At 42.8% G+C, this 16,796-nt stretch overlaps 1 protein-coding gene across 5 annotated transcripts in view; it reads right to left on the bottom strand.

The window, feature by feature from the left end:
• The window catches only part of rgs12a (regulator of G protein signaling 12a), a 40,564-nt gene that overhangs the window by 22,839 nt on the left and 929 nt on the right, over positions 1–16,796 (bottom strand). For 4 of the 5 annotated variants that reach the window (XM_034105738.2, XM_034105737.2, XM_034105741.2 and 1 more), the window contains exons 2-3: positions 14,198–16,062; positions 11,822–11,914 (exon numbers count right to left, since the gene is read on the bottom strand). In XM_034105738.2, coding sequence (XP_033961629.1) covers positions 11,822–11,914; positions 14,198–15,988 — 1,884 coding nt within the window. In that variant the 5' untranslated portion in view covers positions 15,989–16,062. Of the gene's footprint in view, positions 1–7,444; positions 7,711–11,821; positions 11,915–14,197; positions 16,063–16,796 lie in introns of those variants that run through there. The other variant, XM_034105743.2, reaches the window with a different exon arrangement.

Here is a 16,796-nt window from a genome sequence, read left to right as displayed (position 1 = left end):
GTTGAACTCTGAGTTCCATTATCCGCTGCTACTCACTCCCCCAACTTGAATCAAGTCAATTTGTGTTGTCTGCAAAGCAATTTAGCTCATGTACCGGCAGAAATGATTCTGGCATCAGGGTCCGATGCCGCGCTGTGCTTGCACATTTCTCGCAAATCTCTACAATCAGTTTTTGGACCGACTGTTATTCTTCAAGCATTGGTGGTTCATTCTGAGGTTTCCCCGTGGCACAAGAGCTAGCATTCTTTGGACTTCGTTTTGCCGTAAATAATGGATGCGGTGTAGTGTTTATTAACAGTTGGTTTCATGGTACATTTATCCGGTTTAATTGGATTTTCCCATGGTCTATCGCTTTGTAAATTGCGTGTTTATCAGATGTGTATGGGCTGTGTTAATTACTCGAACGGTGCAATGACTAGGCTTGGGCGATTGCGGGTGGTTTTTTGGGGCGAATTAAACCAAGTGGTGAAGCGGGCCCATTGGCAGTTCATGGGGGTGCTGCTTTTGCTGCCATAATGGCCCTTCCCAAATAGGGGTTTGGTATTCTTTTCTTTGCAACAAGCCTTCCAATGATTGCAATTACTGAATGTGTCGTGTGGGGATTTTAACCGTAACTTAAGCTATAACCGACAACTTTTTAACCCCCTCAGGAGGGAATTATTTCCATTTATGTGAAAGCACTAAATGGAGTGATAGAAAATGACTCCATTAGGTTGTAGCAATATATCTAATACCACTGTATTATATACAAATGCATAAATAACGACACATATATGGAAAGCCTCTCCTCAAACAAAAGATGTGTGAAGATTCAGCCTATGCTGCCTGTGAGTGTGATTTTAGTTATCATAAAGTCAATTAAGTAAACAACCTTCGCAAATCTACTGTTAGTCAGTTGTAATTAAGTCAAAGAAGGAGCTGAGCTAAAGACAAACTGAACATGCCCTTAAATGATCCTATAACAACTTAGTCTGATGTATACTGAGAACTAAAGAAAGAGAAAGAAGCTCTGCATGTATACTACTTCAAATTAGGTCTAATGGCACATTTCCGGGGCCCGTTTTTGGTTGCATTTCCACTTAACGTAGTACCGGCTAGCGGGTACTGTTTCACAGTTTTCTGGCCCCATAAAATCGAGGTTCTTTCCGGGCCAACAACCAGGCTGAGTCGGGCTGAGTATGCTAAACTAGAGGGAGAATCGCTGGCAAGGGGGCTACAACTACAACAAGAAGAACATATTTGACCGTGATTTAATTGTAATACACGTTTCAAAATGATGCCGAAGTAACAACATACTGATACCGGTTAGTAAAAACCATGGATTAATGCTTTGACAGACAGCAGACAGACGAAAAATCTTTTAAAATGCGTGTTTTCTAAATGGAGATCGGCTAAGCTAACGCAGTAGGGCTGAACGATATATCGTGTCATGGCGATAACCCCGATATGCGCATGCTAAAATCCTTCATCCGGTTAAATATAGTTAAAAAAAACGCAATATATATCGCAGGGGAAAAAAATATTGCAATGTCAGTTTTTTTCAATATCGTGCAGCCCTATCACGCAGCATATGCTCCGACCGCCCACACTCACAACAACGGCCTATACAGACATAAATAAAGCAGCGACTGCATTCGCCATGACACAGGCAGTCTGTGGTTTGTACTTGTTTCACCTTTGTCTCGTTTCTGAACAGATATGAGGAGCTGTGAGCTCTGAGTACTAAGAGCTAACGGCTGATGTTGTTTTTCTGTGGTTCTCATTGAAGATGACGTCACGGCTCCGCCTACACTCACTGCGTTACTATAGTTACTGCCCCAGCTACTAAACTGTAATGGAAACGCAGCATTAAGTGAGCCAGTCCTAACAAGGCCTAGCCATACCGAGCGAGGCCGTGTAGTGGAAATGTGCCATAATTGTGCTGTTGTAGAGCTAGGGTTAGAAATTCAGAAGCTACTCACAGCTGGAAACATGTGAACTGTTTGCAAACAGCGTTGAATCAGCTACAATAACCTTAATAAAGATCACATTGCTGAAGGAACATCTCGTTTTCTCTTTCGAAATTTGAATTGACAGCAACTCCCCAAAGCAATTAATCTCCATCAGCGCATTGGTGGAGGAATAATTTCCTGTTCGTACAAAATGATACATTCATTTAAAACACTGGACAATTCAGATGATTGAGTCATGTATACATCACGCTTGAATTGCTGCACAGAAAAGCTCGATGGTATGCTTCATCATGCAGATAAGGTAATCCAGTAAATGAAGCTATTTCTGATGCAAAGATGAATCATCCATCATTGTGGTCACCAATGACAGGACACAGAATAGACTACTCAAGCCCTTTGACCTCCCTGAGAGTTTACTGCAGCCAGGTGAGCATATTTAAAAAGCACCAAACACAAGCAAAGCAAGTTGGAACTCTTCAAACTAAAAACGCCTCCAGGCTGAAGTTCTTTTCTATTTTTTTCTTCTGTGTTGCTAACTGAAGAGCCTGCTGCCACAAAGTAAATGGGTTTTACGTGAGTCTCCACTTGATTTAATCTATTTGGAAAACTTAGACAGCGACAATGAACACTTCTTGTCACAAGATATAACTGATTGTATGTCAAGTTCTCCACCAGGCAATCTTCGGCTGAGAGAGGGGGGAAAACCTCGGACTGATATCTGTGGCAGACGACAAACTATTCCCTGACAATAACATCAAGAAAGAGTTTCGCATGGAGGCGACTTCCTTTTGAGGCAGAAAAGAGCGAGGGTGCGGTGACTGATAAGATGGAAGAGACATTTCTTTCCCAACCAAGCAAGGAGTGTGGGGGAGAGACTTATTTGGGGAATTATGAAACTCCTTTGACAATTTCTAAGTGGAGATGGTGTAGACAGATAGCCATGTTTGAGTTTTCAGCGGTTACGGGAGAATCCAGTGTGGGAAATCTTGTTTGTCACAGCAAATATAACATCAATCAACATGCTTATTTGATGCTAGGGAGGGCAGGAAACAACATGAACACAATTAGATTTCCTATGTGTCCATAGATCACAGCTGGGGAAATATTTAATTCCTTCAGGAAACACAACCTATTTTTATAGCATATTTAAAAAAGGCAACTTACTTAATTGAGAACTGTTTTCCGAATGTTTGTCATAAAAGTCTTAGACATGCCAATTCCACTTTATTAATGATTCGATTTAGTTTCACACCATTTTTTATTTTTACCAAAGAAAAACATGACAGTAGGAGGCATGTGATCTGGACATTTGGGGTTTCATTTTCATACAAAGTATAATGGTATTATGGCAAAAATAATTAATATTAATTTGAATAGCTTAAACCAAGTGCAGCTTTAAAAGCGTAATTTAATCAACCAATGCTTTGGCCAAGGGATTTACTGGTTCCAATTTGACCCAAAACTGTATGTTTTTTCTTATTTAAAAAACATAACGATACAGATATCTGACACAACTAGCATTTACCACTGACTATTCAACTGTTTATAAGAAAGAGTTGACATTTGAACCTTTGAAATGTTCCATATTGAGCAAATCAGATGGAAAGGCGTGTCATATTATTATGCGAACCGATGCCAGCATTTGTGATTAAACCATGTTTGATCTATACACTAAACCAATAAAAGGGGGGTTTCCATTCCAACAATTAAACTACAATCTTTAAATCACACGGTAAAATGATTCCTCGTGGATAAATGTCTGGTCCTTGACTTTGAAACTGAGCCATGAGTCCAGACTTTAGCCGGGGGGTCTTTTAAGTGGTGGTGGCGAAGTCTATAGGGACTTGGCTTGGCAACTGGAAGGTCACCAGTTCAAGTCCCGGCAAGACCAAGACCAAGTGCTACCGAGGTGTCCCTGAGCAAGGCACCGTTCCCTACACTGCTCCCCGGGCGCTGTTCAAAATGGCTGCCCACTGCTCCTAACACTAGGATGGGTCAAATGCAGAGAAACAATTTCCCCACGGGGATTAATAAAGTATATCAATCAATCAATCAATCACTCAGCTAACAAATGGGTGGTTCTCCATGTCTTTAAAGACCTGAGTGATTCACATGCAAACAGAGGCCACCGGCACAATGGGTTTCATCTCTTAATCCCCTTTATCGGCTGTAATCTACCGCCTGCTCCACAACTCTAACCCGTCAGCAACAGCAGATGGGAACGGCTCCGCTCCAGTCTGGATTAACGTGGCATTACTATGAATTGTGCAGTGCTACCAGTGTGTGTGTGTGTGTGTGTGTGTGTGTGTGTGTGTGTGTGTGTGTGTGTGTGTGTGTGTGTGTGTGTGTGTGTGTGTGTGTGTGTGTGTGTGTGTGTGTGTGTGTGTGTGTGTGTGTGTGTGTGTGTGTGTGTGTGTGTGTGTGTGTGTGTGTGTGTGTGTGTGTGTGTGTGTGTGTGTGTGTGTCCTCCACTTGTTGCTGATAAAAAGCTGACAGGGAGTGCTAGCATTCCTATGGATGGAATTGTTTACCTTTTTCCTCTCTGCTGCCCTACTTCTCGCAGCGTCAGGAACGCTGACACTTTAACAAATATCAGAATGAGTCTTTTCCAACGACAACGACAATGTGAATTCTGAGCATAACTCCCTTTGTTGTGTCGAAGTAAAAATGCTAGTTTGGAGGAAAAGCTGTATATAAAATGAGTAACAAACAGAAGATTTATAAGGCTAAACTGAAATAGAATTACTTCAGAGAGGGAAACTTCCAGCGACCACAAACCCTCCCATCTTAATTTATTATCACGGTGAAAGGGCCGCGCTCAGCCTGGAGGGCTTGAGGTGGGTAAACCACATAAGATACCACCACACCCTTTTAGCGCTCTCTTTCTTTTCCATAAAAAACACCAGAATGGACTTTCCAACCTGAAACCAGACACTTGTAATTAGCCCAGTGAGTTTTGCACGCAAAACATCTTACAGCTCTGTGTACAGTGTTTTCAAAAGTCTTGGGGCCTGGGTACATTTGCTGTGCGATGATAAGGCCGCGATATGATTGAATTTCTGCCTACAGGAAACTCACAAGGCTTTATGTTGCCAATAACAAGAAACTGGCATCATTTTTTACTTCCTTTGTAAATCCTACTGACCTTACACCCCCGCTGTTAATCTGTTTGGTCATGCAGGGAACCTGAGATGGTTGAGGGAGACTGGGAAAGAAAAGAAGGCGATTTGGGCTTTTATTCATCCCTCTATGCTCAGGGCTATAGGATGGCATATGTCTCCATGGGTATTTGGCATGGGGACAAATCATAACAATGGCCACAAATGTGAAAAGTGTAACTTGGGATCTTTCTGATTTACGTATATATCTGCAATTATTCTGTTGCCTTTTGCTTAAGTTCTGATTTGCATTTCAAGGCAACCTTTTGATTCAACAGCCTTAAGAAATATCCAGCCGAAGGTCAAAACATGAACAATGTGTAGTATTTTACTCAACCTAAAGAAGTGAGGTCATGCAAAACCCAAGATATGTAAACAGACATATCATATTTCCAGTTGACCAAAAGATGAAGAGGTTATGGAAAAAGTTCACGAGGGAAAGTTTGTGTTTCGGCTGCCAAAGGGGTAGAGCGCCAAACCAAATCCTTCACAAAATCACAGGGAGAGTAACTTGGCCACCCCAACAATTCATGTTTATGTATTCCACGGTGCGAAGTAGACAAGGCTTTGGCCTGGTTCTCTCGTGCCTTGCACCAACACAAAGTCAGAAATATACCAACTTCATTCACTTTCCCTGCAATCCTCTCCAAGACTAGACAAGCCCAGGACACGAAGCAAACGCGCCCTGGTGTGGTCTAAATTACACGTGGGAAGTATAATCCTAGACATGTCTTAACTGTTACCAGAGAGGTGATACAAGACTTTGGCACCTCTAAAGCCGTCCCTCGTTGAGTAACCTCCTTGGCAGTAGACTCCCTTTCAGTGAAGCACAGACATTTCATAATAGTACGATTGAGGAAGTAAACAGTGTGTGGGGAATGAATCACCTCTAGAAGTTTTGGAGACCTACTTGTTCAGACACTCTTTCCTAAAGTCAATCAACACGGGGATAATGAAAAGCTGTATGGTGAACAAAAAAAAAACGTAATAATCCTGAATGTTGATAGATGATGTCATGGCGTTGGTGTGGCAACAGCCAACTGTCGTGCTGCAGTGCGCCTTCGTCCAGAGATGGCGAGGCAGCGGGTGTTTTCCGCGGTCGCATTTTGGTCAAACAGCAAACTCAGCAACCACAGCCGCATCTGGTCATCCATTTATTGGCATATTCATACTCGGAGCAGCTGGGCAGTTAAATAACTTCTACTCAAGTTTTGTCGTGTTAAAATACAGTTTTTCCATTCAGTGGGTTCGGAGAGACAAGTCTCTGTAATTGCATTAAAACCTCGTGCGGGGAGAAAGAGAAAAAGGAACCGTAGTGAAGACATCTAGAAAATGTCAGGCTGTTTAGTCTTTACATCCTATAATGCTAGCCTGAGGACACGTTTTGTGAGCGCAACTGTCCACCCACACTCCAGCACTGGCCATGTGATGTCAGCCAGATAACAGCGCGTCGTGTTCTCCTGCCTCTACAGCTAATCCCCAGGAACAGAGTATTCCTGCTCACCCGCATAAAAAAAAAAGCGGGAAGAATTTATGTAATGAAGTATGGCGTCTAATTTGAGCAGCTATTAGAATATTAATTATAGTGATGATCCGACTGGCAAGCGGATATAGTGTGTTGCTTGGATATGGCTGTTTCTTTACTGTGTGAGCAATATGCAGTAAAAAAAAAGAAGGTATTTTTGAGATAAGTGAATAATAGAGCTGGTGAATAATAGAGCTGGTGAATCAGAGCGAGTACAAGCCCGCACAAAGCCAACAAGGGCAAGGCAAAACCACAGGCAACCATTTCAACTTCAAACTAAACTGCTGCTATGACATGATCATCACGGCAAAGTGCAATGTTCGCTGATCATGTCATTTTATCTCCGTTCCCCTCAGGATTTCTCTCAATGCCAAAAGTGATTGCAAAAAGGGTCACCTCTCAGGGCGATCACAACCAAGCACACTTCAATCAAAGGCGCACGAGCGACCCTTGATGTGCAGTTTACAAGAATAATCCTGGGTTGCCTCACAAAACCCTTTTAGTCCAACGTCTAATTTAAAGTCAGCGTGCACCCTGATATAGACGCTGGACCACATTTTGCTGTATAGAGCAGCGCAGTGTGTGTCATGCAGCACATGAGAGTTCAGCTGGCACCGGTCAAAACATTCCTCTGACAGACCACACAAGCTAACCACTGTATGCCGCTCAAAGGCTACAACAGGAGCTACAAAGAGCCCAAAGACGGAGTAAGTAACGGTGGCCGGAGGAAGGTGAGGATGAGGATGGCACCGCCAGAACAGGAGAGAAGTGACAGACCAAATAATCTGGGATTTCATCGCAAGACTTACAGAGTTGAGAGTCAAAGTTTGCTCCATGTATGGCGCGTGTGTTTGGCTTGTCCTCAGCGCAGCTCCACACGCCTGCTGTGTGTAAACCAATCCATCCGCTGGCGCTCCGCGGCGCGTGTGTGAGTCGGTGTATGCAGTGTGGAGACGGAGCTCAACGGGGGAGGAGAGAGCGTGCAGGAGAGCCGAATATCCTGACAGCTACTGGGAGTTCAAAAGCTCCCTCTCTCTTCCTCTGCTGCCGGTTCCCCTCTCTCTCTCTCTCTCTCTTTTTCCCTCCCTCTCCCTTTGCTGTAAATTCCTCCTCTTTCCCTGTGTCTTCATGGCTTCTCTTGGTTTTGTGCTACGCCCACAAGATAGATCTATCACCCGTAGGCGTGCAAACAAGAGATAATGTCTCCACACCTCAGAGGAGAGGAGAGAGGAAAAGGTGTCCAAATATTTCCAAGCAGGCAACAACCACCGTAGTAATACAACAACATTCTTAAAGCAACATAGATGTTTTCACATGCACGAAACAGCAGCTTGCTAATCGTCTGCAAAAGGTGAACTCTATCAGGGCGCAAAGCATCCGTTTATGTAGTAAGAAATAGGCTCTTAGTGGTGCGGTGGTGCTTGGGGGCATTTGCACGCACCAAAATAAGAAAAGGAGCTACATAGAAACACATTCTTATACTGTACATGCCCAAACACAAGGGGAATCTGACAGTCAAAACAGTATTCATAACATATGCAGGGAAGGCCAATCAGCACCAACTCAGAATTGTACAGCCCCCTCTACTGAACCAGAAACGCATCAAGAAGCACAAGATTGTATATGCTGTGCCGAATTAGTGCGCGCTCATTCGCTCAATGCAAAAGCTACGTGTCTGAGCCTCTGTAATGTGAAGACAAATATCAAGCATTCGCTCATTCCTGCTCCAGCCGCTGTGACGCACACCGCAGACCATGGAAAAAGCAACACGGGCGCACGTGTCCAAATTGTTCTGGGCTCGTCCACAACATGCAGCGAGGCCACATGCAGAGGTTATCCACGAGGGTCTGCCCTGAGCACTGACGGCGAACTCCAAAATATCTTCACGGCGTCCTTGTGAGTCCAGATGCCAGCACTTAATGGCAGCTTATCACGTGCCGTCATGAGGACAGTCCCTCAGACCAGCATTCATACCAATATCTATGTTAGAGTGCCGCAGAAAAGCAACAACTTCTACTCTTCCAGTTCGTCATCACTATATGCTGAAGCAAGGAGTTGGTAACCGGCTTAGAGATGCTTGATTGTTCATTATCTCTATTATCTCTGAATTAGAGCACAGCCAGAAGTTCAATATCCGGCTTCTCTTTCCTGCCCGTTGCTGCATAGAAGTTGTTTTAAGAAGATCATTGGTGATGCCATTGGATGTATTAGTTTGCTGTAGCAGGGGCTTTTAGAAGTGCACCATCAAAGCTCTGAGCCTGAACCCAGGGTGAAGCTCTGCCCTTGAAACAAGAGCCCTTGGGCAAGTGCTAGGTGAGGATCCAATTGACTTTAAACAACCATTAAACATTCCCAATGGTGGTATTACCAGGATAGCCCCAGTAAAATGCCATAAACAGCACTTAACTCCAATAGATGTAGTCTGAATATATATCAGCTGAGTATAAATCCAAAAGGTGAGTATATATCCTCTTTTTTATTTCTATCATCAAAATGTAAAGCTGATTTGATTTATTTTCAATTTAGAATAGAGATTGTGACACTCCTAATAGTTACATCGTGTCCACGAGAAAGACACATCTTTCTGTCAGTGAAATATCTCCATCGGGACATAGGATGTAATCCTTTTACAAAACCGCCAACTGAAAGGATCGTGATCAAAACAGTTTGTCTTACGCCCTGCGGGGATATTGTACTTCTCTCTTGACTCTTTCAACAGCGGCAGTTGATACGGCATAGTTCAAACAAACAGTAGACACCTTTGTTTGCACTGCAGTACGTATGTGTGACTGAACAGAAATGGGTCCCTAGTGTTTTAAAAATGTGTGTTTACCTTGCACAAGACAATTAACCATTCTTCTGTTTATTTTATAAAAATGGGGTTTTGTAACCAAGATAAACTTCCACCAAAGCAATAATTCCAGCTTGCTCCATGCATATTTACAAAACATATTGACAATGATAAGATTATACAGCTAAATCGTTTAAAAAGCCAGTTCTAACTAGGGCTGCTCGATTATGGCAAAAATCATAATCTCGATTATTTGGGTCAATAATTGATATCACTGTTATTAAAAACGATTTACTTTGAAAACATCCCTTTATTGAAAAAAAAAAAAAAAGTGAACAGTTGATTACCCTGAACCTTAAGTATAATTCAACTGAAAAACCAATAAAAAAGAAAAATCGTTTTATTTCGATTACGTTGTTTTCATAATCGTTGCAAGCCAAAATCGTAATTGCGATTAAAATACGATTAATTGAGCAGCCCTAGTTCTAACAATGTATGCCTAAATTCCCCTCCAGCATCCCAATCCAAGTCCAGCTCAATACAACACTAATATTCATTAAGTAGACAACATCATTCAACTTTTTATGAAGCATTAATGCCCAAACTAAGCTAACTTCAGATGTTTAAAGTCAGTCTATTGGCCATTTTGTTCGGTAGCCAACATGTCCAAGCATGATAATGTACAGAGATCCTGTTTCCCATCATCGCACTTAAAAGGCCAGTGGCTTTTATTTCTCCAATACTGACACTTACAGAAACATGCGACACCAGCCTGGGCCTGTCATAGCAGCTTCTGTGTCCAGGTATCACAATTAGAGAAGGATAACACAATAGAACAAGTGTGAAGCATCCCACCTTCTGCCCAGCCAATGAGAGTTTGCTCAAAGCAGTTCTTTACGTTTTAAAAGTAAAACCATTTGTGGAAAACAGCTGCATCAGTTGGTAGGGATGATTGTGAAGTGAGGGGTAATTATACTCTCGATAGATGCATATTTGCAAGTGCTGGGAAGACATAACCATAGCAACTAAATATAATGAGACGGAAAAAGATTGTAAAGTCAACTGTGTACATTAAGCGACTTGGAGCACATAAGCAAAACAAAACTAGTTTAAGAAGACACGAACAAAGTAGCCCACGCTAGTTTCATAAAATGTCAATGTACAGTCCAGATAAGCGGGAGAATTATTGCGTAAACCCGCATTGAAATGAGGCATAACAGTTGTGTTGTGCAGCTGTCACAACCTTTTATAGCCATCTTTATTCCTGCGGCTGAGCATGGGGCAGGCTGCACACAATCTGGAGCTTTTCAGCAACAGTTCTGTTTAGTGTGAGAGTACAATGCGTGGTCTGCGGGCGTGTCTGTGACTAATGCGTGGGTATACAAATACAGTACGGTTTGTTTGTGTGTCTGTTTCGGAGCAATTATGAGATGTGGGACCACTAGTGCTTGTGCTTTTTGTGAATCTGAATCAGTGCAGATTCAGTGTGCATGAGCAATGCGTGCACGAAGAGACCGCCGAGTTCCACGGCTTTATTATGAGCACGATATTCAGGCGTGCAGCAGTGCTCATTAGCGAGGCCAAACAAGCAGGACCACGCCTCTGGCCCACACAAAGACCACTTTGTGAGCCCCCCCCCCTCATGCCACAAGTGCAGCAGCAAAACGCAGAGTTCAAGGCAACGGAAATGAAAGGTGAAAAAAAGTTGTGCAGCATGAGAAAAGGGGGGGGGGGGGGGGGGTATTCAACTGAATGTCCACAGTACTGTAATGTCACATGATAGTTTTCCAATCACTTTTGTTGAAGTGGCAACACACACGTCATCATTACGGTATATGACATCATCAGCATTTAGGTTCTGGACAAGTCTAACTTTCCCCACGCACTTCTGTCAACCGATGGGTACTATCTCCTGGGGAAATGAAGGCTCTATTTATGGCAAAAGGGAAGTGCATCGACTGTAGCGACATGACAGGATACACCACGGGATGGTAGAGCTTCCACTACGATAGCTATCGATCTCGCCAATCAAGCTGTTTCTCAAAGGTTACACGGTCATGGCGAGTCACGGGGGCGGGGGGGGGGGGGGGGAGGAAGAGGAATCCCAACCATCCCAAAATGAGGAAGATTACTGGGCATTTTCACTGCTTTTTATTCTACCGTCAGCTGTTTGAAAAGATGTTGAGCAAATCCCGCAGGAAGTCTTTTTTTCTTTTGCTTTACTCTTAAATAGAACTGTGTGTGGTTTGGATATGGCTTTGTTTTGAATATGATGTGTCTATTTATAACATGTATGTGTTGCTTTATTGAGCTTGCAGCAGACAATTGGACAGCAACCCAGTTGTCTGTATTCAAACCTCTAGGGAAACAAACACAATAAAAACATAGTGCTTACCTCGAGGTCATCCAGGGATCTCGCCAGGCTGAGCCGTTTGACAGAGCGGCGTTTAGATGCACGGTTAACACCCATACCCCAAAACCTGGACACCTATGAGGATAAAGGAGACGCAAGTGTAAGACAGAAAGACTGATACACACACCCTCATTCTTTAAATCTTTGTTTTTGTATTTTTAGTTTGGACCCTGTTGATGTCTCTACAATAATAGGTCCAAATTAGGGACATTCAATTAAATTTAATAACATTAAATTATATTTGTATTGCTTATAACCCCTCCATAATGCATCTCGCTAAAGGATAGCAAAAAAGACAACATGGAATAATTTAGAAAATATTGTGCAAATATAATGTTCTTCACTTCTAAGTGTGCTGGAGCATTTAGTTACATATCTCAAAAAGTCACATTTTACCTTCAAGACATATTAAGTGTTAACTATGCTTTTATGACTGTAGTCTGGATAATGAAACATGGTAGTGACGGAAAATGTAACTATAACCAAACATAGACTTTGAAGTTTGTCGGTATTGAAGAACATGGTTTGGAATTCTGCGGTTTTCTCACTAGATTTGACAGATTTCCTCGCTAAACATGTACATTCATGATAACATCTCTCTGACAACATGCAGATTGGTCATATTAAGTTAATCTGAACATATACAACCCTGTTTCAAAAGTACAGAGACACAAGGACTTCTTTGGCAGTCAGACAGTCAGAACAGAACCATGTGTTTCTGCCTTTCACCAGCCTCTGCTATTCCTATGACTGGAGAGGCCGTGTCTAATGTTTGAAAGGGAGTTTAAGAATTGCAGATAATTACCGCTGCATGACATGGGCTCTACTCTGTAATTTGCCTGGCTTCCTGAGCGAGATTGTCTCCTCTCTGATCTAATGCAGGCTGAGGGGACAGGGATGCAATCTGCTTCTGATTTATAAACACAGCCAAGTACTTACTTCAAGGGGAGAAAAAACAACATTAAAAACTGTAAGGGGTATTTAAAACAATTAAGATGTTCAGCTGACCTTGACCCTAATTGCACTGGTTTCACCCGAGCTATATTGATTATTATTGATTAAAATGTTATCAAGATGGCAGTAAGTACAATAATTGGTCAAGTAAAATATAAAAAATATATAAATTAAGTATTTCAGTTTGGAAGTTTCAAACAGCACTCAACAGACTGAATAAGAAATCTGTGTCGGATACAGATGGAAAAAAGTATCATTCCCTCGAACACTGAAACTTCAACATCATCCAATATAATCACAATGAAGTAATTGTTTTCCGACAAGATGCAGCCCTATTTGCATACCTGCTAATGAATTACATTCACCCCATTAGCAGAAATAAACACATTGAGAGACGCTGCGTGCATAGCGTACTGATCTTGATTTACTGAGGGAGCCACATGTCCAGGTCTGCATGGAGACACAGGGCCATCTTGTGGGCAGAAACAAAATCCCTCCCTCGGCACACATCTGACAATGACATCATTGACTCAAAACAGGTGCTTTCTGCGTTCATTTCACACTCGGCACCAATTGACCGTCGAAAAAGTGGGATTGTATTTCGTTGTAGGTGTCACTAGAGCCAGGCGTACGTACACCCCCTCAGTGTCTGGAAACTCAACTCCGTGTGGCCATTTTAATACTTCCTGTGTCGCTGTGTTGAACGTGACTGAAGTACAGAAACAGATGTCCTACAATGGAACTATTTCGTGTCACTGTGTGTCAGGATTTTCCAATAACGCATAGCAGAGAAATACAGATAGATACAGTATTATAAGACTCAGTTTTCGAAATTCTAAAGTAATTACTCACAAATCTATTTTGCGGTAAGGACAATTGAGAGGGGTAAACGTTTCCTAATATAATCAAAACATGAGTCTCTCCATAATATTTTCATTTTTTTAACTGCAGCAAAGATAGCAGAGCATCTACTAATATATGTTTACGCTGTTTTGGCACCGACCAACCAGATTATGTCAATCAAGTCATTCCTTTTGACCACAATGTTGACACCCTTATGTTTTCCCAAGAGGATTAACAGAACCGTAAGCAGATCAAATGTATTTCTGCGGCGCAAAATCCTGTTCTTGTTAGACTTTCTACTCTTGCCTTTGTTCTGATTAATTCAAATATATTTTTAGGCTTCTCAGAGAAACAAGACCAACAAAAATAACACTGTTTAGTTTAACTAGTTACAACCAGTTGACATTTGCAACCGTCAATAGTTCATTCATATGTTGTTATTTTTAAGGGGCTGAGATCAACTTATTTTGAGCACAGAGATCACTGGCAAACCTGATCAACATTTCTTGTTTAGAAAATGTTTGTTTTACAGTCAAATACAAAATAAAAGTTGATACTCACATTTTTGGTATTATGGTTTTTCTGCTGTTTCTCCCTCTGGTCGAGAAACCTTTTGGTCCATTCCTCTCTGGGAGGGAGCATCATGACCTCTGCTGAGCAGTACCTGTCTGAGGGGATCTGGCTCATGGGGGGGGGAAGGTTATTGGTCCCGGAGCCCAGGCTTACGCTTGAGGACCAGTTGTTGGTCACCTGAGGGTCCGCCTCACTGTGGTGGACTTTGGGCCACTTTGCCTTTGGCCACCACCTTTGGCTTCTTCTGAGCGGATCTACAAAGGAGTTCGATTTTTTACACGAAGGCAGAGGAGGTGGTGGGGGCTTGAACTGGAACTCCAGTCTGGGTGGGGGACCCCCATAAAATCTATGAAGAGAATCAGGGCCAGGTAGTGACTCAGAAAGGGAATGTGTGCTGGCACTGTTCTCTGGATTCAGTTTTTTGCCATTCTTGGAGAGATTTATTGGGGTGAGGTCTTCAGCTAGAGGATAATCCCATGGACAGCTGGGGAGGGTGGTCCCAGGGGGGCTTTGGATTGCAGAGGGGAAATCCCTGTCCGCTATCTCCTCAGGGGGGGACGCATTTTCAATTCCACTGTCCCCATTGCTACTAGCACTGCCTTCTTTGCCATTACTTCCCTCTTCCTTGGCTTGCTGCTGAGCCTCCACGTCCAGTTTGACTCGAAGCCTCTCCACAGCCTCCCCCAGGTCACTGTACAGGACTGTGACAAAATGGAGAACATCTTGGGGGGTCTGAGGGAATTCCAGGCACCCCAAGGCGTCTGGATCTGGAGTGCAATCGAAGGCAAAGCGTCCAGCAATGCCCGTATGGTCCTCATGGTTCCCCAGCTCTGGGTCGATGAAGAAAACATGGCAGGACGCCCGCAGAGGACCGCCCTCTGGTACACGCCCATTTATTATGTGTGCTGTGGTGACCAGGCAGAAAAAACGAGGGTCTTCAGCACACACAGCCCCTAAAACCAGGTTCTCAGCAGGAAAGGCTGCCAAAACGGCGCCTGTGTCGTCACAAAGTCGAATACAGTCATACATGACTTTCATCATCACCAGAGTGTGGGTGTTCTGCTCTGTTCCCAACAGTCGTATTCGCTCCCGAATGGCTTTCAAACAGTCCTCCTCTGACCCTGTAGTGTTCAAAATAAGCTCTGTGGAGCTCAGATAGCCCACCACCAAGGTCATGTTTAACATACTCCAGTCAGAAATATTTTCTTCCGTGTCTGTAAACACAGAGTCTGTGTCCGCCACTCTGGACATGTCCTCTTTTTGCTGCGCAGCTAAAGAGTTCCACTGCTGTGACCATTGGGACATATCAGGCTCTGACACCGGCCTCTGTCTGGGGCTGATAGCCTGACATGAGTTGAAGGAGGAGTTGCTTGAATCATATGAGATAGTGCGGAGAACAGCTGCCTTTTGGAACATACCATTTTTCTGGGCAATCCCAAATTTTGCGTCATTAAGAATGGGGTTCCCCATCACTCGGCTTGCAACATGCACCACTAACTGCAGGGGTCCTTTGCAGCTGCCAATCAACTGCACCACCGTCTCATGCAAAGCAGTGGACACGTCAGTTCCATTGATGGCCATGATGTGATCCCCCTGTTTGAGTCCCACTAGGTCAGCAGGGCTTCCCTCCAGGATGCCACTTAGCAGACATGGCCTCTGCCCCGTGATAGTAAAGCCATATCCTGCCCGTCCACGTACGAGCTCCACGCCCCTCAGATCCCCGGCTGCATTTAAATCCAGACGCCTCCTCGCGCCCTCGGGCTGTCCCTGTATCCTCATCTTTGCTGTAGGGTGCCCAGCGTGTGGGAACCGAAACACATGCAGGTTGCCAACACTATTGTGTTGTCGTCATCCTACACAGTGGGCAAAAAAAGGAAGATACACAATTGAAAAGCTGTTTGTTTCACATACATGGAATTACACAAAAATCTAGAATAGAAGAATTATCGCAGAGTAGTTCAGTTTCTTATCGGCTTTCAACAGAGAAACATTGTGATGAAATACAAATGTAAAGCATTATACTAGTGCAGCAACACTTATTATTACTTAATCTGCCAAATTCCTGGTCAATTAACTGAGTTTGGTGTTGTCAAAATAGTGAGAACACACATAAAACCAGTTTGCAGATATAATGTCCAAAAGACAAAACAAAGATATTTAGTTTACAGATATTTTACAATAAATAAAGAAGGAAATCGTCACCTTTGATACAACTAGTAAATGTAACCTTTTCTGCTCAAAAATCACCCTAAACAAATATTCAAGAATCACAATTGTAGAAGATTTATCAAAGAAAGACCTCATATTTCCACCTTTACATTACATAGTATATTAAGATTATTATGAAGTTATTTTTGCATTATTAATACATCTTGTAATAAGATTATTTGTGAAAAAAACACTTTGCAATACACACACACACACACACACACTTTAAAGCCAACATCAAAATGAAGCATGGTGTATCTTAAGCTCTTTTTAAACTCTTACTTAAATGAAATAAAAAATCATTATCAATCTTACTTTAGCAATTATATGTCAGAGATAAGACACAGAAAGCTTTTATGTCCCTACACAGCTTGCAGAG

The sequence above is a fragment of the Pseudochaenichthys georgianus genome, chromosome 18 (genome assembly GCF_902827115.2).
Source record: "Pseudochaenichthys georgianus chromosome 18, fPseGeo1.2, whole genome shotgun sequence".
Lineage (NCBI taxonomy): Eukaryota > Metazoa > Chordata > Actinopteri > Perciformes > Channichthyidae > Pseudochaenichthys > Pseudochaenichthys georgianus.
The sequence above is the reverse complement of the archived record's forward strand: the minus strand, read 5'-3'. Positions and strand labels throughout refer to the sequence as shown.